At 61.0% G+C, this 27,131-nt stretch overlaps 1 protein-coding gene across 2 annotated transcripts; it reads right to left on the reverse strand.

The window, feature by feature from the left end:
* Window positions 1-9,196: 9,196 nt before the first annotated feature.
* On the reverse strand, window positions 9,197-26,329 carry ADAMTSL5 (ADAMTS like 5). 2 transcript variants are annotated; one of them, XM_073323873.1, is made up of 12 exons: window positions 25,825-26,329; window positions 22,276-22,345; window positions 17,677-17,831; window positions 16,129-16,189; window positions 15,302-15,410; window positions 15,009-15,136; window positions 14,530-14,653; window positions 13,434-13,517; window positions 12,643-12,806; window positions 12,017-12,260; window positions 11,317-11,388; window positions 9,197-10,271 (listed from the first exon to the last, which is right to left on the reverse strand). In XM_073323873.1, the coding sequence occupies exons 1-12, from the start codon at window positions 25,941-25,943 to the stop codon at window positions 9,958-9,960; spliced, it is 1,644 nt and encodes a 547-aa protein (XP_073179974.1). In that variant the 5' UTR covers window positions 25,944-26,329; the 3' UTR covers window positions 9,197-9,957. The 2 variants fall into 2 exon arrangements, 1 of the variants encoding a protein (XP_073179974.1); XR_012156156.1 differs by lacking the exon at window positions 9,197-10,271 and adding an exon at window positions 10,289-10,409 and having other exon boundaries at window positions 10,497-11,388.
* Between the last annotated feature and the right edge of the window lie 802 nt (window positions 26,330-27,131).

Here is a 27,131-nt window from a genome sequence, read left to right on the forward strand (position 1 = left end):
CTCTCGAGCCCCATCTAGTGGGCGGATCGGGGGCAGGGCCGATCTCCCCACTTCTTTCCTTGCTGCCACCTCCAAGGGCAAGGAGCCCCCCCCCCCCCCCAGCTCCCCCCCCACCTTGCCCCAATCACACCCCAGGCTGCTCAGCAGCCCCTGCCAGGCACTAACCCGATAAGCATCCCCCTGGAAGTCTGTGAGGAAGGTGCAGTCGGCGTCCCGGCTGGAGGTCAGGGAGCAGCAGACCAGGGTCCCCTCCTACAAGCAGGGAGTGCGGAGCTGCTTTTAGCGCCCTCCCCACACGCGAGGCCCCCACCCCAGCAGCACCTCGAGCTGGCACAGCAGCCACGATGCACTGTACGGTGGCGCCAGGCCCACGGTGGGGATTTGGCTCCTTTGTGATCCCTGCACAGACACCCCCTAGCTCACCAGCTCCAGGACCAGCGTGCTCTCAGGGGTGCTGCGGGTCTTGATGGGAGTTTCTTTCCTGGGGGGCTTCTGGCTGGACCTGGGGGGCAGGGCCTTGTGGATGAAGCTGGATGGGTGGGGAAGCAGAGAAAGGGGATTGGAGCTTCAGGGGTACAGCCACCCCCCGCATCCCAGGGAGCGCCGTACTCACGGGCTCAAGATACTGGTTTCCTCTGGCTCATCCGATGGGAGGTTCCCGAAGTACACAACTCCACCCGTAGGCTGAGCCCCGGGCTTCCCTCTCTGCCCCCGAGGGCTCTCTGGCTCTGTAGGGACAAAAGCCTGGCTTCAAGATGGCCCTAAGTTTCAATGGGGACAAACTAGGACTTTGGGGCAACCAATGGGGCAGCACCCAGAGCCTGCAGGCTGGGGCTGAGGGGACCCAGTCCAGTTGATGTCCATGCAGCACAAACACAATCCCCAGAGTCGCCGACAGTGACCCCCCAGACCGAACCCTGGGCCTCCCCACACTCAGCTGCTGCCGGAGGGCTCCTGGAGGGCAGGCAGTGCCCAAGCACCCTCGCTGGGGGCAGCCGGCCTCACACCCAGCCCCGAGGCAGGGCACGGAAGCGCCTGGTCATCAGGGGCCCAGCAATTCAGCCAGCCCCACTTACCCTCCGTGCCCAGGGGAGAGAAGCAGACGACACCCAGGGGTGGGCCCTGGAGGGAAGCCGCCTTGCTTGCTGGGCTGGATGGGCACGGTTCGAAATGCACCTTCAGGGCCCTTCCCGTCAGCGGGGACACGGGCTCTGCGGGAGGCAAAGGGGGCAGGCGGTTACAGTCCGTAGGAGGTGGAATGGGGAGGGGGGACCCACAGAAGAGTCAGCACAAGGCATCAGCTCTGCAAGGTGCTGGGCACACAATGCCAATGGGGTGGGGGGGGAGCGCTCTGGGACACCACCCTCCCCAGCCTGAGCCCCCTCACCTGTAGGGCCATCCTCTCGCCAGCCTCTCCCCTGGCTCTTCCCCCCTCTGGGGGCACTCGCCTTCCGAACTGGGGGTCCCAGATCCTCCACATCGCTACTGGTCTCTCTGGGGCTGAAGGGCTTCTTCACCCGGGGCGTGATCTTACCCGAGCGCAGCATCATGGTGCGGACGGGCAGCTGGGGACGGTGGAGGAGACAGAACCACCCAGACCCTTCAAACAACCCACCCTGCGTGGTTAGCGGTCAGCAGTAAGAGACTCAAGAAGGCTCAGCCCCTTCTCCAGCATCAGCGCCCCGGGGATCTCAAAGCACATCGCAAACAGCGACTGACCCTCAGCGTTGGAGCTGCCAGACCGGATCAGACCTGGGACCCATCTCCGACAGCGGCCAGAACCAGATGCTTCAGAGGAAAGTGCAACCCCCAGCACACGCAGTGAATTGTTAAACTGGCTCCAGGGATGTCGGGGGGTGGGAATTCCCCCCCTACGTGAGGCTAACGCTTTTGGGGGAAACACCCCTCTATTCCCCTCCATAGAAAGGCCCTCACGAGCGACTCGCCCGAGGGATCAAGGCCTTAGCTGCGCCCAGGGCCGGCAGCAGAGCTTGGGGGGGTGGGAGAGTGAGTCACCCCCAGAGACAGAGGCGCTTGGAGAGGAGCAGGCCCAGCCAGCGGGGCACCTAGCAAGTGCCTTTGGAGCCATTTAGGGGGAGAAAGGGGCCAGGACCCCCAGAGGAAGTGAAATCGGTCCATCCCCCACTCTACAACAGCCCCAACCCAGGCCGGGCAGGAGAGAGCCGCCAGCCAGGCGGCGCGGACACGGCTATAGCCAGGGCCCTGGCTGGGAGCCGCAGCCGAGAGGCCACTGAATGAACACAGCCCAAATCGCCTTCTGGCCAGGGGCAGGCTCGCTCCCAGGCAGGGGGGGCCCACGGCTCCGGTGATGGCGAGGCAGAGGCGTCATGGCTGCCCTGTCACTGCCAGGCCTGCCCCAGACAGAAGGGGTCACACAGCCCCAGCTGAGATGAACATTACAGTTACTTTAGTACCTGGCCCTCCCTAGCAGCCACATCTGCTCCAGCATCCCCCATGGGCGTGACCAGGGCTTTGGCTTGCCAGCCACCTGCCCCAGGTGCAGGGATCGCCACAAGTTCAAAGCGGCCGCTTGGCCCAGGCGTGAACCCCCTGCACAGGGGGCAGGGAGCCAGGCCTCAGCAGCAGGGCCAGGGGGACATCATGGTGCAACACAGGAGGGATCCCCATCAAGCCACCTCCTCTCCCTAGCTCGGTTCATCCTCAGGGTGTAAGCATAGCCCAGAGACTGGGGGGAGCCTTGTCTGCTCAAATAAAGAGACCAACACCTCTTCCCTCTTTCTGTAACTGGCACCAGGCAATACAGCAATGGGCGCTTCAGAAAACCAGCTGCCCGTTACAACAAACGGGGGGTCCTGGTTCCAGGAGAACCGGGATTTTGTTCAAGTCTCTCTGAGGCCTGAAAAGGCCCAGCCCAGAACTGGTAACACTCACCTGGCCTAGAGACCACAGCACATCAGGAAGAAGGGTCATAGAATAAAAGCCCCCAGGGCACTGTTTTATTGGCAGGGCTGGTTAGTAACACAGCCCAGCTGGGTTTGCAGGTAAGCTGGGTGCATTTAAAGGGACGGGAGCTTTAAAAAAAAAAAAAAAAATCATTCTAACACACAGAGCCGGAGACTCAAGCATTCAAGCCCGAAACGAATAACGTACCCCAGCTTTCTAACGGGTGCATGCTAAGGCTCCGGAACGTGAGGGGTTAATAGCACTGGCCGGGGCACTAGGTAGGCAGGTGCTTACAAACTTCACCCACACAGGTCTCAGGAGGTCTCTCATTCCTGGCCTGCGGCTTCCAGCGCTATTCCAGTTCCCTCGCCCTGCCAACGCCCCTCGACCCTGACCCGCAGGCCCTGCAGCTATTCCAGCCTTGGGTCACCCCCCACAGCCCTGCCAACGCCCCTCGATCCTGACCCGCAGGCCCTGCAGCTATTCCAGCCTTGGGTCACCCCCCACAGCCCTGCCAACGCCCCTCGACCCTGACCCGCAGGCCCTGCAGCTATTCCAGCCTTGGGTCACCCCCCACAGCCCTGCCAACGCCCCTCGATCCTGACCCGCAGGCCCTGCAGCTATTCCAGCCTTGGGTCACCCCCCACAGCCCTGCCAACGCCCCTCGATCCTGACCCGCAGGCCCTGCAGCTATTCCAGCCTTGGGTCACCCCCCACAGCCCTGCCAACGCCCCTCGACCCTGACCCGCAGGCCCTGCAGCTATTCCAGCCTTGGGTCACCCCCCACAGCCCTGCCAACGCCCCTCGACCCTGACCCGCAGGCCCTGCAGCTATTCCAGCCTTGGGTCACCCCCCACAGCCCTGCCAACGCCCCTCGACCCTGACCCGCAGGCCCTGCAGCTATTCCAGCCTTGGGTCACCCCCCACAGCCCTGCCAACGCCCCTCGACCCTGACCCGCAGGCCCTGCAGCTATTCCAGCCTTGGGTCACCCCCCACAGCCCTGCCAACGCCCCTCAATCCTGACCCGCAGGCCCTGCAGCTATTCCAGCCTTGGGTCACCCCCCACAGCCCTGCCAACGCCCCTCGATCCTGACCCGCAGGCCCTGCAGCTATTCCAGCCTTGGGTCACCCCCCACAGCCCTGCCAACGCCCCTCGATCCTGACCCGCAGGCCCTGCAGCTATTCCAGGCTTGGGTCACCCCCCACAGCCCTGCCAACGCCCCTCGATCCTGACCCGCAGGCCCTGCAGCTATTCCAGCCTTGGGTCACCCCGCACAGCCCTGCCAACGCCCCTCGATCCTGACCAGCAGGCCCTGCAGCTATTCCAGCCTTGGGTCACCCCCCACAGCCCTGCCAACGCCCCTCGACCCTGACCCGCAGGCCCTGCAGCTATTCCAGCCTTGGGTCACCCCCCACAGCCCTGCCAACGCCCCTCGATCCTGACCCGCAGGCCCTGCAGCTATTCCAGCCTTGGGTCACCCCCCACAGCCCTGCCAACGCCCCTCGATCCTGACCCGCAGGCCCTGCAGCTATTCCAGGCTTGGGTCACCTCCCACAGCCCTGCCAACGCCCCTCGATCCTGACCCCCGGGGACCTATTCCAGTGTGGAGCCCCTCCCTGCAGTTCTGCCGCTGCCCCTCAGTCCCACCCCCACCCCCCACTCCAGCCCTGGGGTTCGTCAGCAGCAGCTGCCGGCCATGCCAATTGCTGGGGTGTTTCCCCTGCTACGATCAAATGTCCATGCTGGGCTGGGTAACGACCCGACAAAGTCATTTTACTTCTGACCTAAACCAGAAATTAAGACATAAGGGGCTAGTAGTTGGCGACGGTGAGTCAGGACTCTGAGTTCTGTCCCCAGCTGTGTCACGGACTCACTGTATTGCTGTGGCCAAGTCACTTCCCCACTCTGTGCCTCAGTTTCCCCATGTGGAAAGCAGGGTCAGTCTACCCCCCCAGAGGGACTGTGGGGCTGCGTTAATGGCTGAGCTCCTGGGATGGTGCATGCTCGCTGCAAATATTGTCACAAGTGGATTTGCTCCTTACACCATCTGTGAGTCCTGGGGAGACTGGACAACGCCGTCTCGTTTCCTCTTTGATTCTGCTGGTGGTGGAGGGTTCACGTGGGAGAAGGACGGAAAGATGAAACCCCCGTGCCTGGAGTCTGTCAGACACACATTGCTCCAGCCCCGGAGCCCCCCAGACCGAGCCCAACTCTGTGGTCCTTGTGGTGCCGGTCAGATTCCAAACAGCCCGCAGGGGGCACCCCACTCCAGCTGTGAGGTGTCCTCGGGCCGGCTGGGTGTTTTCCATGGGGACGAGAGGCCCCCAGAAATGCTGGTGGATGTTCCATGGAGGCCTCAAAATACACAGCCCGGCATAAAATCTTCTGCTTCACTCACAGGTTCGTGGCCAGGCGACCTGCCATCAGGAGCCTGCGCTCAGCCCTGGGTGCCATCTCTGGGATCTGGAGTGGGAATTATTTCAAGCTGCAGCCGGAGCCCGAGAAAGAAGGGGTGGGAGGGGGCGATACCTGTGCGCGCACGTGTATATGTGTGTGCATACATGCACATCTGTGTGTGGGGGCGTGCACAGGCGTGTTTGTATATGCACTCATGAGCCTTCACGTGTGTACCTGTGAGCAGGTGGGCGTGGCTGTGCATTATCACACATCCCCAGGCTTTATCACTCCCTCCCCCCCATCTCAGATTAGTTTAAAGATCACAAGATTTTTTTTTTAATTCACAACGTGGGGCTGGGTTTCTTTGCCTCCTGGCTGTTGAGTCTCTGGGTGTCACCTTTTCAAGCTTTCTGGGCAGCCTGGCAGGCGAGAAACGTGCAAGGGATTTAAATGCAAGCTCAGAGTCTGATGAAATCACCTGACTCCAAGAACTGGGGCTTCAAGGAAAGCACCTGGTATTGTGAGACTCAGGTTAAGATCACGAGAGCTGGCCACATTGTTTCAAGGGCTTTCTCTGCCGGACACTCACAACCCCAGTGCCCCAGGCTGCTTTGCAATGGGAAGCCTAACAGATCCCAGCTACCGCATCCTCCTGCCCTGGACAGGATGGTTCCCTTTGCCGTGTATTCCCCAGGGCCATGGGCCAGCCCATCCCTTCCGAGGCTATTCCACACCTTGCTAGATCTCACCCTCAGGACCCATTTCCTGCTAGTGCCCAGCACCATGCTCTGAATCCGCTCTCAACAGCATCCCAGAAGCAGCCGCATTTCAGCAGCCTGGTTAGCCATCTCTGGAGTGGCTGGAGCTATGAAATGTCAACACTTATTGCTTCCTGCACCCTGCAGCCTCAAGTAGCCAAGCGCAGTTGTTCAGCAGCCTTTGAGTCCCAGACTTCAGACACACATCCCGCTCTTTCTCATGGCGACTTGACGTTAGTTCTTTCTTGATGCGTTCTCACACTCGGGGTTGGAATCCTCCAGCTGTCCCGGGTGGAAGGCAAACAATAGACGCTGTTGGTAGCACAAAGCCTCTAGGCCTGTCAAGGCCACAGCACATGCCTCAAAAAATCCACCGGGGACGACCAGGCCCCACCTCCGCGATGCAGACCCCGCTTAGCCATGATTTCACAGCCTGTTCCCGTGTTGGTTTGTCGTCCTGGGACAGAGCTGCCCTTTGGCAAGCGCTTTGGGTCTAGGGGTGAGAGTTGAGTGTGCTGGCGGGGAAGGAGCGAGTCCTTCCGCCACTGTTAATTGTGACCGGGGCTTTCCAGCTCCTTTCCTGGAGATAAAGCCGCCTGTTTCGGGAAACAGCTCCAGATAAGGGAGTGGGGCCAGAGCGCTGGCTTCTGCCGAGCTCTACCCCGGCCAGTGCTTCCCTTTCTGCCTCTCCCGCTCCTTCGCTCCTTCCAGAGCGGGTCGGGCTGGGAGCCTGTTGGAACGCTGCTTTGCAAACAGAGAGCCATCAGTGTCATGAGTCAGGAGGCCTCAGCCCCTGGTTCCGGTGATAGCTGGGCGGGGCTTGCCTACTTCCTTGCCACCCTGCTGCTGTGACTCAGTGGGTGACACGCCCTGGAGCCCTGAGATGAGGCTGGCACGGAATCACTGGGGTGCAAGGCCCCACCTGAGCCAGGGGCTCCTGTAGAGTGATGGTGAGGCAGGAGCCCTGAGTGGCGGGGAGATGCTGGCTGGGGTCGGGGGGGGGAGGCACATACAGCACCGATGCATGAGGCTTTAAGACCTATGCCCACTTTGCGTGGAGGGCCTTAAAGCTCCCCAGGGAGCATCTGTAAACGCAGGAGCTGGCCAGGGCGTTCCTGGGTAAGGCCCCAGTGCTGTGTGGAAAGGTGCTTCCCCGGGTATCTGAGAGCAGAGAACGCATTGGCTCCATGGGAAGGGATGTGGGGTTGGGGGTGCAGGAGCAAGGTCCCTACCCCCCTGGGATCATTGCAGATGTAAAGGCCGGAGCTGGTGCTTGCCCTGGCTGGATGCTGGCTCATTACTGACATTCTGGGCTCCAGTGGACGCAGAATTCTTCCTTTCCCTGCAGAGCAGCAGTTAAACAGCCCAGAAGTGGCTGGCAGAGAGCTAGGGCCCTGGACATGCCAGGCATGGTCCAGGCTCAGGCACTTGGCCAAACTGGGGGAGAAAGGCTTAAATTAAAAACACAGCGACATATTTTATTTTGCAAAAATAAATTACCCCAAAAACACAACAGAGGAGAAGGGATGGGGTGCAGCAGGGGAGCCCCGCATTGGCCTGACTCTCCCCGGGCGAGAGGCTGGGCAGTGCCCTGATGGAAGCAGGCAGGGGGGCTGCAGAGGGGTCTGGGAGGGAGCGCCACCGAGGGGCAGCTAGGGGCAAGTCTGGACTACGTGTTGGATTAGCAGTGCATTCAGGAGGCATTAGGGAGGGCCCGCCTCCCGCTGTGCCCATCTCTGACCCCTTCCCCTTCTGCCCCCCAGCTCCAGGAGCCTCCACCCCTGCGAGGCCCATCTCAGCACACGCCCTGCCCATTCCTGCAGAGCCCACCTGCTGGCATGTTCTGGTGTGTCTGTCTGCCCCCTCCTCCGACTGCCCTGGCCCTAGGAGCACCCTCACGGGCGGGGGCCACCCCTCTCTGGCTGTACCACTCCCCCTCAGGTGCCCATCTCATGGTGTGCCCATGCCCACCATGCCAGCTCTTGGGAGCCCACTCCTAGGCTGAAGGGAGCGTGTGGCTCCCAGCAGAAGCAGACAGTGGGACAGGCCGGGTGAGGGTGGAACAAGGACCCAGCCCAGCTGGGAAGCTCGCCTGGCATGCGCTGGTGGGCCCAGGCAACGGAGCTGGCTGGGCAGATGGAGTCCAGGGCACCTCCCGTGGGCTTGAGGGTGGGATTCCAGGGACTCAAGCGTTATCACTGCTGGGCAGAGCCGGGAGAGGAGCACACGGCAGGCGTCAGTGTGGGGGGGGGGGCGCAGCACAGCAGTGTCTGATCCCAGAGACTCGACTCCGAGCAGTGGCCAGGCGAGAAAAGCCGCCCAGCCCTGCACCAGGGAGAGGGGGCAGGGAGAGGGGTTAGTTACAGACAGACACAGACGCTTTGCCTCGGGCGCTCCAGACGAGTTCAGGTGTGTGAGGGGCGGGACTTGGGTGGGTGCTGGTTTGCACGGCGGGGCTGCGGGGGCTGCAGAGTGAGCTTGTGTGTGTGTGTTTGCATGTGTAGGTTTGCACGATGGGCTAGCGTGTGCGTGTGTGTGTGTTTGCACGATGGGCTAGCGTGTGTGTTTGCACGATGGGCTAGCGTGTGCGTGTGTTTGCACGATGGGCTAGCGTGTGCGTGTGTGTTTGCACGATGGGCTAGCGTGTGTGTTTGCACGATGGGCTAGCGTGTGCGTGTGTTTGCACGATGGGCTAGCGTGTGCGTTTGCACGATGGGCTAGCGTGTGCGTGTGTGTTTGCACGATGGGCTAGCGTGTGTGTGTGTGTTTGCACGATGGGCTAGCGTGTGCGTGTGTGTGTGTTTGCACGATGGGCTAGCGTGTGCGTGTGTGTTTGCACGATGGGCTAGCGTGTGCGTGTGTGTGTGTTTGCACGATGGGCTAGCGTGTGCGTTTGCACGATGGGCTAGCGTGTGCGTGTGTGTTTGCACGATGGGCTAGCGTGTGTGTTTGCACGATGGGCTAGCGTGTGCGTGTGTGTTTGCACGATGGGCTAGCGTGTGCGTGTGTTTGCACGATGGGCTAGCGTGTGCATGTGTTTGCACGATGGGCTAGCGTGTGCGTGTGTTTGCACGATGGGCTAGCGTGTGCGTGTGTTTGCACGATGGGCTAGCGTGTGCGTGTGTGTTTGCACGATGGGCTAGCGTGTGCGTGTGTTTGCACGATGGGCTAGCGTGTGCGTGTGTTTGCACGATGGGCTAGCGTGTGCATGGCATGCTAGCAGATGTGGATGTGATGGCTGGGTTCTCACGCCGTTTGCACCCTGCCTGGCAGGGATTTCGCAGTGCCAGGGCTGCAGGGAGGTGGCTGAGCAGGGTGGCTAGTGTCCAGTAACTGGCTTGCTGCGAGGCTCACAGCCTGGATTTGCCCCTGTAGGGAGACACTGTTTTAAAGCCCTGTGTCCCCTCGACCACCAGGCGTGGACTCGAACATCCTGCCCTGTTGTGAAGCCACACTCCCATTTTACCCCTTGGACAGCATGGCTGGATCGGGGAGAGACTGGAGACTGAAATCCCCCCGTTCCCATTGCCCTCTGCCTTCCTCCGTCACTGCCGCCCCAAGCTGATCTCAGCAGCCGCTCTCCCATCAGCTCCCAGCTCTCACCCCCATGGCTGGCACTCGAGGTGAGGGTCTGGCTGCACTGGGAGCAAGGGGGTGACTTTAGCAAGGCTTGCATCAGGGCCTGCCTTGGAGCCAGCAAGCCCAGGGGTGAGTGGCAGGTGAAGGCAGCGTCGGTCAGACTGGCTGATCTGAGGGGAACCCTGCATTTTGTGGCATCACCCCGAGTATGCACGTGGGAGGGCTGGATGGAAACAGGTCAGGGTGCCCCCAAACCGCTCCCTGCCCGCCCTGTCCACGGCTGGGCTCCCCCCCGGTCACGCCGGCCTGCCCCGGGCGCAGTGCCCGGCGATGTCCCGCAGCAGCGTGTCCTCGCGTGGCGACCAGGGCCGGGCGTAGCTGCCACGCTGCAGCAGGATGCGGTTGAGCGTGTGCTCGTAGTTGACGTGGCGCCGGGCCATGAGCAGGTACTCGCGGCGCTCCAGCAGCGGGGGGCAGTCGCAGGCGTTGGAGACCCACACGTACTCCCGGTGCACCAGGGGGAAGCGGTTGCGGTAGGTGTGCTTCACCTGCACGTCGTAGCGCGTCTCCTGCCCGATCGGCCGCTTGGCCAGGATCCGGGCCCGGAACACTGCGGGCGAGAGCCGAGTGGGGGTGGGGCGGAAGGGGAGAGGGGGCGGAAGGGGAGCAACAGGCCAGGCGGAAAATCAGCTGCCCTGGGGGGCTGGGGCGTGGGACATGGGGCCCCTCCGCCTCTAGGGGGCGCCACCTTCAATCCACCCCATGGCGGAAAACTGGCTGCCCTGGGGGGCTGGGGCATGGGACATGGGGCCCTTCCGCCTCTAGGGGGCGCCACCTTCAATCCACCCCACTGGGGGAACTGGCTGCCCTGGGGGGCTGGGGAATGGGACATGGGGCCCTTCCGCCTCTAGGGGGCGCCACCTTCAATCCACCCCTCGGGGAGAACTGGCTGCTGTGGGGGGCTGGGGCGTGGGACATGGGGCCCTTCCTCCTCTAGGGGGCGCCACCTTCAATCCACCCCTCGGGGAGAACTGGCTGCCCTGGGGGGCTGGGGCATGGGACATGGGGCCCTTCCTCCTCTAGGGGGCGCCACCTTCAATCCACCCACGGGGAGAACTGGCTGCCCTGGGGGGCTGGGGCGTGGGACATGGGGCCCTTCCTCCTCTAGGGGGCGCCACCTTCAATCCACCCCACCGGGGGAACTGGCTGCCCTGGGGTGCTGGGGAATAGGACATGGGGCCCTTCCGCCTCTAGGGGGTGCCAGTTCTGAGCTGGCCCCAGAGTGTGGGGGGACTGGCTGGCTCAGGGGGTGGGGAATGGGACATGAGGCCTTTCCCCTATAGGGGGCGCCAGCTCCAATCCACCCCACAGTGGGGAACTGGCTGCCCTGGGGGTGTTGGGGAATGGGACACGGGGTTCCCCTCTAGGGGGCACCGGCTCTGATCCAGCCCAAGTGGGGAGCCTGGGTGGCCAAGTTTTTTTTGTAAAAAAGACAATGTGGAGCCAAGCTCAGTGCCCACCGTGCCCCAGCAATCCCTTCCCGGGTCTCCTGGCCTGTCCCAGTCCCGCGTGGCCCCTGTGCCTGCCCCCGGCTCCCTCTCCCTGCCGTGTTCACGCTCAGCCCCCCGACAGGGGGCTGGGCCAGGGGCTCTTACCGAAGTCACTCTGGCAGTAGTGGCGGATGCGCTGGGACTTTCCCTTGGGCGTCTGGCACCTGCCGCAGCTCCCTATGGGGCACAAAGCCAGGGCAGTCAGTGGGGGGTGGAGGATCGTTTGGGGGGGGATGCAGGCAACCCCGGTACCTGCCCGACAGCTGCAAGCCCCAGCGGAAGCCCCCAGGGGCCGAGGGATGCTGTGTTGTGTCTAAGGGTGGGGCTGGGAGGGAGGGGGCTGTGGTGGAGCATTAGCAGCCCTGCCGGGTGGGCGGGGGGTCCCACATCCCAGCAGCCAGGGGAGCCCCATGGACAAACGGGCCTGGGGCCAGGAGGATGTTTAGCTCCGGATCCAAACTTCCCCCAGGGCCCTAGGGGCTCAGATCTGGGGCTTTGGTTCTGCCCGTTGGAGCGCTAGGGGCCAGGGCAGAACTGCAGTTCGGATCCCGGTCTGGAACCCCTCTGGGGTGGGGCGCTTCTGTAGCCCTGGCCTTCCCCCCTGCCACCCCCATGGTGCTATATCTGCCCCCCACAGCAGAGCTGGGATCCTGCTGCCAAGGTGGCTTCCCCTGGGCTCTGCAATATGCCCCCATGGGGTAGCATCCTGCCCCAGTCCACTCCAGTAGTACTGTCTGTCTATCGAGGTCCTGTCTGTCTATCGTCTGGGCCCTGGAGGGAAGACCCATGAGGACAGAGCAGGCACCTGTTTGCGTTGTGTCTGTGGGTCCCCGCCGGGCCCTCTCCGTGGTCGTGTCCCTGATGCTGAGGTGCGTGGGGGGCACCAGTGTGGTCCAAGGCCCAGGCTGGGGCACGCCGGGTGGGTCCAGGTCGACCCCTCTGGGCTGAGGCTGTCGCAGAGGGCTGGAGTCACCCTGGAGGTGCCCGTGCCGCTCCCTGGGGAGCCAGAACTCGTACTCGATGCCCGGGTTCGGCTCCTGGAACAGGACCTGCTCGGCAGGGGGAAGACGGAGAGCTGCCTTTGAGCCCACCCATCAGGCTGCATGAGCCCCCCGCGTCCCAGCTCCCACCTGCCCGGGGGCATACAACAGTCCCCCCAAGAGACCCTACAATAACGAACCAAGGTGTGCAGCCCAGCAGCACTCAGGAGAGACCCTACAATAACGAACCAGGGTGCGCAGCCCAGCACTCGGGGGAGACCCTACACACATGCTGGGGGAAGTGTGTGTGTGTGAGGGGGGCTGTTCTCCCATGCACCGGGGTCCCTGGGGTGTTATGCTGTCAGGGCACCAGGGAGATCAGCCTGTGAAGGGGAGACCGAGATGGGGCAGCCCCTAAGCCCAGCTCGCTCTCTCCCCCAGCCCCCCTCACCATGACGTGCAGATCCTCCTCTGTCGGCCCGGCTGCCTCGAGGGTCTCGTGATTGTCCGCGTCCCGGGCATAGCGCACCGTGGTACCTGCCACCTCGTACGCGCCCGGCCAGTCGATGGCCCAGTCCCCGTTGATCACGTACTGCTGCTCCCCGTTCATCAGTGCTGCGGAGAGACACAGAGCGGCCCGAGTGAGAGAGAGGGAGGACTGGGGAGGGGACCTGGGGGGGCACAGTGTGAGGGTCTGCTGGGCTTGGGGGCGGGGGAAAGGCACCGTGGGGTAAAGCTGCAGATGGTGCAATGGCATTGGCCTGTAGCTGTGCCATCTGGGGGGGAGGATGCACAAAGGGCCCCAACCCAGCATAGCTTGGCTAGGCAGTAAGATTTAGTGGTTACAGCAGTGGGAGGGAAGTGAGGTCTAGTGGTTAGAGCAGGGGCAGGGTGGGAATCAGGACTCCTGGGTTCCTTTCCCAGCTTGGGGAGGGAACTGGGGTCTGGTGGTTAGAGCGGGGGCATGGTGGGAGTCAGGACTCCTGGGTTCCTTTCCGAGCTTCGGGAGGGAAGTGGGGTCTGGTGGTTAGAGCGGGATGCGGTTCCAGCAGTCAGGACTCCTGGGTTCTGGCTTAAAGGCACCTTCCCCAAGCACAATCAGGGACAATCTCGCTCTTGCCACTCCGGCTGTGGGACAGAGTCACTCCAAGTGGAATCATCATGTGGCCTGTGGGGGGGCGGAGTCAAGTGAGGCAGGGCGGGGCTAACAAGAGGCCATGGGGTGGGGATGGCTCCTCCTACCTAGGTAGTTGCGGCTCCAGTCGGTGACCTTGATGCGCATCGCCCCTGCCGGGATCCTCGTCACGTTCTTGTACCCAAAGAAACCTAGGTGGGGGAGGAGACAGGAGTCAGAGCAGAGCCTGGGCATGTGGGAGGCTGGTTCCTCCCGGCGCTGCAGCAACGTGTGGGCTGAACCCAACGGCGCCGCCCCAGGGGCAGCGAGAGGCCAGCTCGTCCTGCACGGCTCCCCCAACTCGTGTCCAGGGAGGGGAAGGAAGCGAAGGCTGCGGTGTGGCTTGGAGCTGGCGGGATGCCAGTTTCACAGGCACATGCAGGCATGGGGGGCGCTGGATGGCTGGGGGGGCTTAAGTGGGGCAATGGGCCTTGGGATCCCTTCTCCCAGGGGTCACCATGTCCAATCCAGCTCCGAAGTCACCATCACGTGGGTGGAAGCCGTCGATAGCAGCCTCTGGAGAGACCCAGGACTGAAAGGGGCTCAGACGGCCCTCTGCCCCCCTGGAGGGCAGGGCTCAGACATGCTTTGGGGGTGTAGAAGGAAGCTTGCCCTGGCGCCGCCCTGTGGGGAAAGACCAGCAGCTCTCTGGGGGCTCAGCCCTTTCCCCACAGGGGCCAGGCCTCTTCTCCTGGTGTCACTAGGGTGTGGCTGCCAGGGCCGGGCCAACGTGCAGCTGGGCACCCTCCTTCCCTCCCCTGCCGCTACTCACGGGGGCCTGGATTATTTGCGAAGCCACTAGCAAGCCTGTTACTGTGCAGGGAGGGGCGTGGTGGGCACTGAAGCCTGGCACCACAGCAAATGGGGTTTTGCCTCCTGTTCCCAGAGCTGGTCCCCATCTCTGCAGCATGCCCCATCCCCCCCACGCCAGCTCATCCACTCTGCAAGGCTTGTGCATTGCCGTCGAGCAATGGGGTCGCTCAGTTCCTCCTGGCCAGTGGGTTTGTCCCGTTTGGTGTCAGGAAGAGGATACGGTGCCCGGAGCAGGAGGGGATGGGCTGGCTCCGAAGGGTGGCGGGCGGGGGGCAGGGTGTGCGGCGGAGGAGACAGAGAGGGAGCGTTGAAGCCAAGAGCCAAAGCATTCACCCCTGGAGAATCAATCACCGGAGGAGGGGAGCGCGGCCCGGAACACCCTCTGCACGAAGAGGCACGAGTCGTTCCTGCCATCGCACAGGCCGCAGGCGTCGCTCCGAGAGCCAGACCCCAGGATCCCGTCGCAGCCCGCTGTCTGGTAGGAGGGGAAAGCGGGCGTCAAGAAGGGCGAGGTGGCTGCACCGGATATCCCTCCCCAGCACGGGACGACCCCCAGAATGAGCGGGGGCTGGGTCAGCCCGGAGTGCTGGCACCTCCCCGCATTGCCAGGGCTGGGACTCACCCACCTACGTCCCCTGAATGCAGGGTCTACGAGGTGGGTGAGCCTTATCCAGCATCCCTCGTTGCAGTGGCGTCGGCAACCCCTTGGGTACCAGGCACAGGGCGAAAGCCCCGCTCTGCCTGGGTACGCCAGGCACTGGCAGACAGTGCTGGTCCCAGTCCGGGGCCCCCCACGAGCCCCATGCCCTGCAGCACCAAGCGAGCCCTACCAAGCACTGGCCGCTGATGCAGAGATCCGGGGAGTCCGGGCTGCAGCGGGTCCCGTCCAGCACTCTGCCGAAGGTGTAGTAGAAATTGTGTCCCACCGCCAGGCAGTTCAGGTCGCAGAGGTTGGGCGCTGGAGGAGAAAGCCGGGGATGGGAGCGGTTCCAGTTTAGGGGCCAGGAAACCAGCAGGCCCTGCCGTTCAGCAAGGGCGGCTGGAGAAGGGCCCCCAGGGTGAGAACGGAGAGGCAGCAGAATGGCTGTGCCACCGCGGGGGTGGATTCGAACCCAGGACTCACCTCCATGAAAAGGAACCCACTGGTACCTCGCCTGGCTCCCCAGGATGGGCTTGCCGTCATACAGGGAGCACTGCACGGCCCGGAAGGGCACCGAGCTGCCAGGACACTCCTGCAAGGGAAGGGCACAGGGCTGCAGCCTCACAGGGGGGCGACCTGCCTTGCCTTGGCCATCGGGCACGCGAAGGAATGGCAAAGTGCCACCGAGTCCCGTCTGTACTAGCAGAGACCAGCGGGCAGGTTATCATGCACCCGGCAGGGGCACCTGTAAATGGGGCAGGTGGCGGGGAACTGCAGGAGGCCCAGAATCAGGGAGAATGCCCATGCCCAGTGCTGGTCTGGACGCCTGAGCTCTGTCTTTCCAGGGAGTCAGATGAGACGTGAGTCTCGAGATCAGAGCAGCAGAGGTGCTGGGCTGGACAACACAGGAAGGAACCACCCACCACGGGGCTCTGCCACCGAGACAGGATGGAGCATGACCCAGTTGTGGCAGCGACGGACAAACCTCCCAAGGGGATGGGGCAGAGAAGCGGCCAGCCACTGGCATCCACCCCTCTGGGGGCTGCAAAGTTCACGCGAGGAGTGGATGGAGAAACTGAGGCACAGAGAGGCAGGACCCAGCCAGGCCAGCGGTAGAGCCAGGAACAGAACCCAGGTGCCCGCTGTCCCGGTCCAACACCCTACCCATTGCACCCTGGTGCCTCGCTCTGAGCTGGCAGCTCCGTGTTGCTGTGGCATCGTGTGTTGGGGGGACGACACAGTGCGGATATAAACTGGTTCAGATGCACCCCTCCCCCACTCCAGCTGCCGTCGCTCTGGTGCACACTCACGTGCAGCTTGCACACGCGGTACTGCCGGGGCTCCCCTGCACACAGCTCCTCTTCAGGGAACCTGCGGTAAAAGGACCTTAGCACAGCGGCTCCCAAGCTGCCAGGCCTTCCATCTGGGTGGCAGGGCAATGGCAGGGTCCCATCATAGGCCCTGTGCCCAAGGGAGGGAGCCGGCGGGTGACGGGGCAGGGATTCCGGGATGGGGCGTGTGGGGTGTGGGAGCTGCGACGACTCGCTGGAAGAATGTGTGGTGGTTCCAAGAGGAAAACAAGGCGGAAGGAAAAGGGGCCCGAAATCCCAGGCAGGGCGCAGAGCCAGACGCCCGCCCAGCCAGCCATGCCTCCCGGTGCTAGCCACGGCGAGCACTGCTGCTTGCCCAGACGCTCGGCTGACACCCCCGCCGAGGCTGGGGAGCTGGGGGAATAGGGCAGAGCGTGCCCTGAATCACGCCCGATCTCGCCAGGCGCCTCCCCGCCTAATCAGGGCAGAGATAAGGAACCCGCTCACCCACGGACTCTGGCCAACCGGCACAGACAAATCCGCAGGCCTGCACCCCGCCCCTGTCTGCCTGGGATCCCAGCCACAGCCAGGGGTCCCCAAAAGGGGACCGATACCCCAGCGCACACCCCTTGGGGTGTGCGTCATGGATATCAAGGGACCATTGGGATCATCTCGTCTGATCCTCAGAGTCAGGTTGAGCCCAGTCACTTGGAGGGAGGGGGTGGGGGTATGAATAGCGGGGGAGGGGGTTGGGGGGCAGCTTATTCTGCCCAAGTTTAAGCTTTTTTATTTCTCTCCCCACCTAGAAATCAGGCCAAGCCTGTGTATTTTCCATGCAAAAATGTCAAATGAAGCTAAAAAATTTCATCTGCAATTTTGAGCAGGTGGGAAAATACAGAACATTCCCGCCTCCCCCCCCCAAATAAAAATTACTTTCCTTCCACATTTTCCCATGGAATTTTTCAGATTAACTAAAAATATTGTTATTCTCCTTCCCCTGCCCTCCAAAAAAGGGGGAAAAAACCCCAAATCAAACTTTTGTCATTAGAACCCTCCCCCCAAGTTTCAAGCCAAATTAAAATGCAAAGTCGTCGGAAATGCCCCAGAGAAAAATATTTTTCCATGAGAACCTTTCGGGCCACTGGAGAAATCAAGCCTGTTCCTTGGATCCCTGCCGGCTGGGCCATGGAATCCAGGCCAGCCTTTGCCCAGGACTGGCGCAGCTGGCCATGCTGGGCGCAGGGAGGTGAGAGGGTTCGGCTGACGGCCTTTGGGCAGAACCAGAGGTGGATTCCTGGGCCTGCCTGGAGTGGAGCCGGTGGTCTCCAGACGTGCATGTCGCTTTGCATCGGGGTGCGTTGCAGAGGGGTCATTCGCACCCTGGGCAAAGACCTCTCCCATGCCCCACATCAGCACTGGCCCTGTAATACCAGGCTGAGATGCCCTGTGTCTGGTCCCTGGGGGAGGACGCCGTCATGCCTGTTCCATGCATGGTTACGCAACATGGTGAGGGTTCCCATGGTTCTCCCCCCCGGATCCTCCACTCACCGGATGCATTTCCTGGTGCGAAAGGAGGCGCCGTCCCCACACGTACTGGAGCATGCGCTCCAGCCTCCCCAGGGCGTCCATTCCCCATGGCCTGGCTGGCGCCTTTGGCGGGGCTGAGGCTCCAGGCCGAACGCCAGGGTCCTGCTGGCTGTCCCCTACTTAAAGGAAGATGACAAAGTCACCCCTCCCGGATGGGCCAGTCCCTCCCAGCCCAGGCCTGCCCTGTGCCCCTCCAGTTATACAAGCAACATTTCCCACAGGGGCCCCTCAACCCACACCAGGAGGGGTGCCTCAGTCCCTCTGCCCTCAGATCCTCCCCCGCCCCACACCAGGAGGGGCTATCTGCCCCCCCCATACTCCCCCTGCTCCACACCGGGAGGATCACCCACGTCCATCCACTCCCTTTGCCCTGTCGCCAACACGCCCAGCCCAGTGCAGAGATGGCAGATCCCCAAGAACCTTCCCCGGTTATTTTGTTACACAGTCCCTGGAAACCGCCGTGCAGCTGGCACCAGCCCCCCAGGCTCCCTGCCAGTGGGGCATCCTGGGACACTCGCCACGGGGGGAGCACAGCTGGAGCACGCTGGAGAGAACTGCTTCCAATTGAACAATTTTGGGGGGGGCGCGGGCTCAGCGTCAGGCGTGTGGTTTCCATTCACGGTTTGGATGGAGGCCACGGGCAGCTTGTAGCTGTAACAATAAGTCTGAGATCTGCCCAGTTTGGGCCACTCGAGAAGGCTTGGGAGGCGGGGGGGTGGAGAGGGGGGAGTCCGGGCCACATGGCTTCTCTGGTGGAGTCAACATCCTAGATCTCCCCCACCCCCACCCCTTTATTTTTGCTGGGCAGTTATCATCACACAGTGAAATCATCCCCCTCCTCCTCCCCAGCCCTGTAATTGTCTCCTTCTCTGGTTTCTGTCCCTGCCACTCCTTACACTGAATCCTGTAGGATCCCTCCAGTGCCTGCTTTATCTCTGCTCCCGACATTTGGAATGAAGGTTCCTTCCTGGCTTCCTATCCCCTGGCTCCCCGCCAGCCAGGCCTGTCTCCCCTTCCAGTCCCCTGCCCCGCTATCCATTGTCCTTCTCAGACAGTGATCGGGACGGGGTGGAGGGACCGGCCTGGGGAGAAGAGTGATGAGCCCCAGGCTGGAGAGTCCAGAGCCAGATCTGGAGGGGAACTTCCCCAAAGGTGGGCGGGGGGGAGTTGGATACACCTTTACTTGTACTGCCCCTGGCTGAGCAGCCCCAGGGGGAGTGGGACAACATGCTAGCACCCTGCAGGGGTGTGACTCACAAGAGCTCAGCCACCACCATGAGAATGAGATAGATAGATAGATAGATAGATAGATAGATAGATAGATAGATAGGAATCTATTACACTGGTGCTCCCTTTGCCCAGAGCTGGAGGCAAGAACATAAGTACAGCCCTAATGGGTCAGATCAAGGGTCCATCTAGCCAGTGTCCTGTCTTCCAACAGTGGCCAATGCCAGGTGCCCCAGAGGGAATGAACAGAACAGGGAATCATCCAGTGAACCATCCCGTCGCTCATTCTCAGCTTTCTGCAAACAGAGGCTGGGGACACCATCCCTGCCCATCCTGGCTAATAGCCATTGATGGACCTATCCACCATGAACTTATCTAGTTCTTTTTTGAACGCTGTTATGGTCTTGGCCTTCACAACATCCTCTGGCAAGGAGTTCCACAGGTTGACTGTGCGTTGTGTGAAGAAATACTTCCTTTTATTTGTTTTAAACCTGCTGCCTGTTAATAAACCTGCTGCCTATTAAAAGCTGGAAGCTGGAAGGAACCTCCAGGCCCAAATCAGCTGCTGCGTCTCTGGGACTCCCAGCTGCCGCATGCCTGGGGCCGGGTGATGGAAAAAGCAGATCTCCTCCCCCCCACTGCACATGGAGTCACACGCATGAGCACACACACGTGTGTGCAGGCACACATAGAATGCCACACAAATATCGTACACACATATGCGTGCATGGGGTTTTGCAGGCCTTGCACTACACACATACCCACACGCACGCACACATGGATGCACGGGGGCCTGACCACCGGGAAAGCCAAGTGCCAGAAGCTTGTGAGAGACACGGGGGTGGGCTGCGAGTGCAGAGCATCCCCCATGTGGAAGCTGACCCACAAATGAGCTGTGCCAGGGTCCAGCGGTCACCCGCTCTGGTGGCAAACTACAGCCTTCCACCCCAGGCCTTTCTTTGATGCTCCCTGGGGCAGCTACCACCCCTGGCATTCAGCCAGACCCTGGGGGCTCAGCCCCCCTCTCACTCAAACGTCCCCTGGAGCTGTGGGCGGAGCCAGCCATGCAGGAGACCAGGGGGCAGATGCACCCAGGGCCCCATACGTGGTTGCCCTGCAACCTTGTGCCAAGTAGGCACAGTGCAAAACTGTTGTGACCAGATAGTGTTTGCTCCAGGATGCAGAGCTCTGCCATGCTGGCAGAGAGGAGCCCCTGCCTGTGTCCTTAACCCAGCCCTAGGACAGGAGGGATGATCTCAGTGCCGTGGGTGGGTCCCTGCCTCTGTGGTTAGGGTGGGGGAGGATGCAGGCCCGTTTGGTAATTTGCACACCAGTTACTTCTTGTCTGCAGCGTGTTTCCTGGGGCCTGCACAGGGCCCTCTCCGCCACGCCCAGAGCTGAGATTCCCAGGGCCCCTTCACACCCACCACTGCTGCGCTGGGTTAGATTCTTCCTTTGATGACGGGCTCCCCTTGTGACACCCTCCCTCTCTCTCCCCCTCGCAGTGCAAATGCTGCTCAGAACTCAGGCACCAGCCCACGTGGAGTTTACAGCCGAGCTGGCCTGTAAAGTGTGATCCCGTGATCAGAGCAGCGGGAGGGAGCCAGGACACCTGGGTTCTCACCCCAGCTCTGGGAGGGGAGTGGGGCGAGGGGGGGTCTAGTGGGTTAGAGCAGAGTGGGACTGGGAGCCAGGACGCCTGGGTTCATCTCTGGCATTAACTTGCGGTGTGGCTTTGGGCAAGTCCCTTCTGGGACACAAATATGCCCTGCCAAGGAACATTACATCAGTGTCCAGCCACCACACTATTCACTGACAGTCTCTCCCAACAGCGAAAACCCAGCCTCTTCTCTTGGGGAGTGTGAGACGTCTGGAAGGGAAGCATCTGTACAGATACGTAACACGCAGAATATTGGGTTCCAAACCCCCGGGGGGGGGGGGAGAGAAACTTGTCACCTGCAGCAGGGTGGGTCTCCGAGCTGACTCAATGCACACTGACAAGTCACACCTGTCAGCTCGGCCCCGCCCTGTGGTAGTGATTCCTCCTGGCCGCCTTGGGTAACCCCCAACAGTGTCACACCTGCGCTGTGGCTCACTCGGCACCCCCACACAACTGGGCCGATCAGTATCAGCTCCGTGGGCATTCTGCACTGGGCCCTCTGGGCGCCGGCCGGAGAATTCCAAGGCCTGGGCTGTTAACTCCCCAGCAGATGCTGGGATTAATGAGCTACGGGCAGAGCTGGAAATAAACAGGGAGATGGGGTGGGGGGTCATCTGGCAACTGGGAGAGAAGCAAACGGCCAGGCCTGGCTGGATCAATTCACTGGCTCCTGGACAGGAGCTCCCAGGGGTCTCCTATGCTGGTGCCCAAGCCACCCCACCCCAAAGGGGGGACCAACCCAGCGACCTGACCCTGATGAGCTGCCAACCCTGCCTCCCGAGGAGCAGACAAGAGGGGAGGGCTGGGTCAGCCAGTTAAAGAAAGACAGAGCAGCTCTGGCTGCAGAGGAATAAAGCAGCTGAGAAGAGAAGAGACTATTTCCTGTATGACGAATGGAACATGCCTCCTGCAACGGAGGCCCACTGCTGCTGGAGATGGGGCCCTGACCCCTTGTGGCTGCTACCGATCCCCCACCGCAGGGGTCTGTTACTCCCAGAATCTTGGCCAGCTTCCAGCTGGAGGCATTTACATCCTATCTCCCCAAAATCCCCTCTGTAGCTGTTGTTGCTTTGTGTTGTCAAACAGCTGCCAGCTCTCACTCCAGGGGGGGCTGCATTGCAGTGGTGGGTGGGAATGCTTAGATAAGGACAGATGAATTGCTATCTACCAGTCAGTTAGCCAGATATAGTGGCATTGTGACCCTTGGCAAGTGCTTCAAGTTATTTTTATTTCCAGAGCTTTGGGAGGGTGGAGACTCCCATGCTTCTAGGCATGAGCCAACCCGTAAATCACAGGGGTCAGGAAGGAAATTTCCAAGGGGGCAGGTTGTTCCATTACTGTCACTGCAGGGTTTCGCACACCTGCCTCAGAAGCAGCTGGTGCTAGCCACCATCAGAGAAGGGACACTGGGCTAGATGGGCTGTGGGTCTCATCCTGCCTGGTAATTCCTATGTTCCTCACTTGGTGTATATCTAGGCCTATTATCTGTTAGGGGTCGGCGGGGTCCTGCAGTTACAGGTGGTGATACCACGACGTACATCAATGGGGACAGATATCTTGGGAAATGTTCAGATCCTACATGACCCCCACTCTGCTGCAGGCTTGGGCCAGGCCTTAGGGAAGGTCTGTCCTCCAATCTGACCTGTCCACGTGGTCTCTTCTCCTCCACTTACCTGAGTGCTGCCGATGCCCCAGCCCACACTCAGCCAGGTCAGGAGCAGGACGGTCCCCAGGGAACTGTGCCTGCAAAAAGCCAGAGAGAAAACTCAGCGTGGATTCCAGAGTTTGCCCTGCCCGGCATGTCAACCCCCCAACTCCCCGCTAGGTGGCAAAGGCTCCCACATTGCCTGCCTCATGGCACTTACACAGACCAGGCAAAGGAAGCATTTTGAACCCCCATTTCACAGAGGGGGAGACTGTGGCCCAGGGAGGCGAGTGACTCACCTAGGGTCACACAGAGAGGCCGTGGGGGAGCTGGGAACTGAACGCAGGTCCCAATCCAATACCTGACCCACTGTCAGTCACATGCTGGCCCCGCGCGTCCCTGAGATGCCATGGGCCGAGGCTGCTGTTCCAGCCCAGGCAGGCATGGGGGGAGCCAGCGAGAAAGGCCAGGCTGGTGTAATTCTGCAGATTCAAGGGGGCTGGAGAAGCAGCCAAAGCTATTGAGGTTGGCCGGTTCTTAGAGGCACCTGAGGGAACAGGGATGGGGGGGCCCTCTCGGGAGTGTGTGTCCCCCCCTTAGTTACCCACATTCATGTCTACAGGTGCATAACAGACACAAGGGAGACAGGAGCCCTGCAAAGCAAGCTTGGCTTGGTCCCGGCCCTCCCCCCAGATTTCGGCCTGAGCCAGACAAGACACACAGAGATAAGACAAGACACAACAGCTCAGGTGTGAGATCATCAGGGAAGGGAACAAGGTGGGGTGGATTCCTACAATCCAGTGGGGGTGGCAGGCTGACTGGAGATGGGGGGGGGGGCTGGGATGAAAAATGTGGGGCCAGATTTTGACCCTCTCCCCTGCCCGTCCAAAATAAATGTCTTTGTTTTGGGGGGTTCAGTTCAGACCATTGTGGGGGGTCAAGCTATGAAAGCTGCATCCACATCTGGGTTCCAGGTCCAGACCCCACAAATCTGGGGGTGTTTGACTGTGGGTTGAGGTTAGGCCCTTGGCAGAGATGTGGGGGGGGGGGGTGGGAGGGGGAAATGGGGGGAGCTGGGGGGGGCTGGGAGGGGCGGAGGAGACAAGAGCGGAGAGGCCAGCCGCCTAGGACGCGGGCCAGCCTCATGGGTCGGGCACTGGCCTGCGACTGGGACCTAGGTTCAGTCTGAGTCTGGGCCACTCCCCGGGTGAGCTTGGCCACTCCCCAAGTCACTTTTCATTCCCCATGGGCTGTTCAGCTCCTGGCCACTCTGCCTGCCTGGAGAACAGCCCGACTGGGAGGCATTGCTCCGTTGCCCCCCCGCCACCCCTGTGCGGCACTGGCAGGACAGGGCAGAGGTAGGATCCTGCGGCCCCCGCTGGGAACCGAGCTGAAAGCGAGAGGCCACTGGTAGAACTGTCAGGGCACTCGGCAGCTCCTGCTCCGGCTTCGGGGCTCTTTCCCTGGGCGATGAGTCACGCGGCCAGCCTGGGATGTGCAAAGTGACCTCCTCTCTCTGTGTGAGGAATGCCACATCCACTCAGCAACCCGCCCTGCACAAAGGGTGCCGGTGTCTAGGGTTTGTCCCTAGCATTTCGAGACCAGAATGCTTCTAGAATATGCAGCCTGCTTGTAGAGCGTAGAACTGACATAGTGGCTAGGAGGCTCATGCCACCAGCTCACCTTGGGTTCTAGAGCACTTCAGAACTCAGGGCAGGGCTCCGGGTGCCTGGGGCTGCACCCCAGACAGACACACGCAGGTACACAGAGTCCCTGCCCCAAAGGGCTTGTGATCTATGGGAGCGCCGGACTGCGACACCTGCCTCCCCGTCAGCCTATCCTGCGGGTTCTAGAATTTACAACCCCTGAGAAATGAGCCGGCTTCTAGAATGTAGACGCCCCGGGCTCACATGGGGTACGCAGAGGCTGGGTCCCCTAGGCCTGCACAGGGTTCCAGAGCGCACACAGGTCTGGGCCGAAGCAACAGGCTCACGTGGGGTTTTCGAACCCAGTGGGTTCTAGACTGCACCCCAGTTAGAATTCCTTGAGCTCTAAAACATAGAACCCTCCTCAGAACAGCGTCTGGTTTGAGGGATTCTGGTTCCATGCAGGGGAGAACAAGCAATTAGTTTGCCTTGAAAAATTCTATCTTAACCACCCCTCCTCCCACCCCTTCTGACCCCCAGCTGCCCTGGGTTTTCCCGCAGAGTCACAGAAGTTCGGGCTGGGAAAGTCCTGCTGGAGTGTTGTCTCCATCCGTCCCTGCTCCCCCTGCCTGGCTGACGCAGGGAGCTTTTCGAGATGAGTCCCTGCATCGTTCAAAAGATGAGTCAGACATGGAACAATCGGAGGTGTGACTGGGGGTATCGTTTTGTGTTTGGTCCCATAGCAGGCCCCAGAACAGACACGTTGGCCAGAGCCCTGCCAGGACGCCAGCCCAAACCCTGCCCTGCTCTCGAGTGATACACAGGGAAGGAAGGTAAAATCCAGCCCGTGGTGTAGAAACAGGACCCCAGTCCTGCAACCGGACACACACTGGGCCTGATTCTCCTCTCACTCACGCCAGAGGGGGGTGGCATGGGTGAGTGAAGGTGGCAGGATCAGACCCATTCACCACCCTGAGATGCCCTCTGGGTGTGCCAGTGATGGCGAGTTAATGCCATGCCCGTGTGTGAGGGTGCTGGGGGGGCAAGGATCCCCAGCTCCTGGAGGTACCGTTGTTATCCTATCCTCACTGCAAAGTCACAGATCAGAGACTGCAGCCAGCAGATCACCAAGCCCTCCATGTGGCAGCTGGAGCCGGGTGATTTGCAGAAGCAGGGCACAGAACATCAGTGGCACCAGCAGCTGGCACACCAGCTGCCCCTGCCAGGCCGGAAGGGGTGCCATCTACATGCAGAGAGCACCCTCGGAGTCCATCTGAAGCTATGGGGTCAGGTGGGGGGAATTCTCTTCTGATCTCACAGGCTCTGGTCGAGCGGGTTTTATTGGAGCCCGAACTGTTTCTGATTCAGTATCACAGCAAGCTGCAGCAGCCGGGGATGCTCCACCCGGGACATGACAAGTTTTCTCATGTGGCTGGGACGGTGGGGAACAGGACAGGATGGGGAGGACAGGATGTAAGAACCCTCCCAGCTTCTAAATCACAGTGAAACCCAGACACCACACCCTGCAGCCTGCCCCCACTCTGCTTTAAGCAAGCACCTTACGCTGCCCCCAGCCCAGGTGAGTTGGAGCTCATAGACCATCTCAGTGGCCTGCCTGGCTTTTGCTGGCTGAGGGTTCCCTGTGCTATTACTCTCTCTAAGCTGAGGGTGGGGAAGGAGTACGATCAAGGAGTTAGAGACGGGCGAGGACTGGGAGTCAGGACTCCTGGGTTCTGTTTGCTGACCGTGAGCAAATCACTTCCCTGCTCCGTGCCTCGGGTTCCCCCATCTGTACATTTGGGGTGAATAACATTTCTGGAGGTGGTGGGGCTCCCATAGCTAGTGCTCGCCACACATTTGAAGAACCTTCAGGCGACAGGGGCTAGAAAAGGACAGATTGCAAAGGGTTAATAAGAAAGAAATACTCTTACCAGACGCTCTGGGAGCCCATGGTCAGCTGGCTGGATGTCAGACCCTCCTGGCACCCCTGGCTTTCTGTGCCCGCTCCTCTCCTTCCGCTAATCCTGGCATCAGGTGGGTGCTTTGCCATCCCAGCTCCCACCTGTATCTCCTGGATGCTGGTGGCTTGGGCTCACTTCCCAGAGGGGAGCTGGGAACTAACTGTGCCAGGTGCCTGACTTTCTCCCAAAGATTTCAGCGTCCGATCAGACCTGAGCACCCGGACGGGGACTTGCACGTGGGGGAGAGTCCAGCCCAGCTCCCCTCTCCAGAAACTCCTGTACTCTCATTCCCAAGCAGCCTGTAGCCTTGGAGTCTGGCCCGCATCGGCTTGGACGGCGTCCCATGTGCTGATCCTCCGGGGGGAGGGAGGTGGGGGCCGTGCCGGGGTAACCAGTTCCTGGGTTTAGCTGTCCCAAAACGCTGGAGGAAGGTGGGTTCTCATGCTGGATCTCCCAGCCACGCAGTGTCCCGTGCGGTTCCTCGGGGATGGAGCTAAAGCCCTTTTCCTTTCTCCTCCCCTTACGTCGTTTCACTTTTTAATGCTCTGATCCTGCCTACAACAACTGGTGTTATTAATATTCATACCCAAAGGTGCACATGGCCGTCCCGGTTTCCCACTTAACCCTTAAAGGCCCATGCTGCTCTGATAGGGAACACACCACGGCCGTGCCCTTCCCTAAAGGGAGCAGGGCAAACTGGCCGGGCGAGTCCGAAGTGTTTTCCCCTTTCGGAGGAAAATCCTGAAAACCGCCCCGCTGATTTGTTTCTATCGGGCCGGGTTTGGAGCCAGGGCAGAAAGGGTAAGTTAACTCTTTGATCCATGGCATTTTCCAGGCTGTCGGCCAAACCTGCCTTCAGGAGGTGTTGGGCCATATCAGCTATAAATAAATACACAGGGCCAAATTCAGAGCTGGTGGAGGAGGGTGCCAAGCAGGCCGAAGCTAGGGGTGATGTAAATGACTTGTGGAAGCTCCTCAGCTGGGGTCACACAGGCCTGCTCCTGATCATGCTTCAGCCCCGGTGTAAATCAGGACTAACCCATGGGAGAGGATGGAGCCGCCCCGAGGTTAGGGAAAGGGGTCGAAACGTAACTGACAGCCAGCGGGGGGTGCAAGGGATGTGATTGAGGTCTAAAAAATCACGAGTGGTGTGGAGAAAGTGTGTAAGGAAAAGTTATTTACTTGTTCCCATAATATAAGAACTAGGGGCCACCAAATGAAATTAATGGGCAGCAGGTTTAAAACCAATAAAAGTAAGTTCTTCACACAGTGCACAG

The sequence above is a fragment of the Lepidochelys kempii genome, chromosome 25 (assembly GCF_965140265.1).
Source record: "Lepidochelys kempii isolate rLepKem1 chromosome 25, rLepKem1.hap2, whole genome shotgun sequence".
Lineage (NCBI taxonomy): Eukaryota > Metazoa > Chordata > Testudines > Cheloniidae > Lepidochelys > Lepidochelys kempii.

Excerpts from the sequence above, each read along its gene's own strand:
- ADAMTSL5 (XM_073323873.1), bottom strand. The coding sequence starts at position 25,943 with ATGGCAAAGCACCCACCTGATGCCAGGATTAGCGGAAGGAGAGGAGCG. Across the intron at positions 15,137-15,301 it reads GTGGGTTCCTTTTCATGGAG|CGCCCAACCTCTGCGACCTG; the intron begins GTGAGTCCTGGG and ends TTTCTCCTCCAG. Across the intron at positions 10,272-11,316 it reads CTACTGCCAGAGTGACTTCG|TGTTCCGGGCCCGGATCCTG; the intron begins GTAAGAGCCCCT and ends TCTCGCCCGCAG.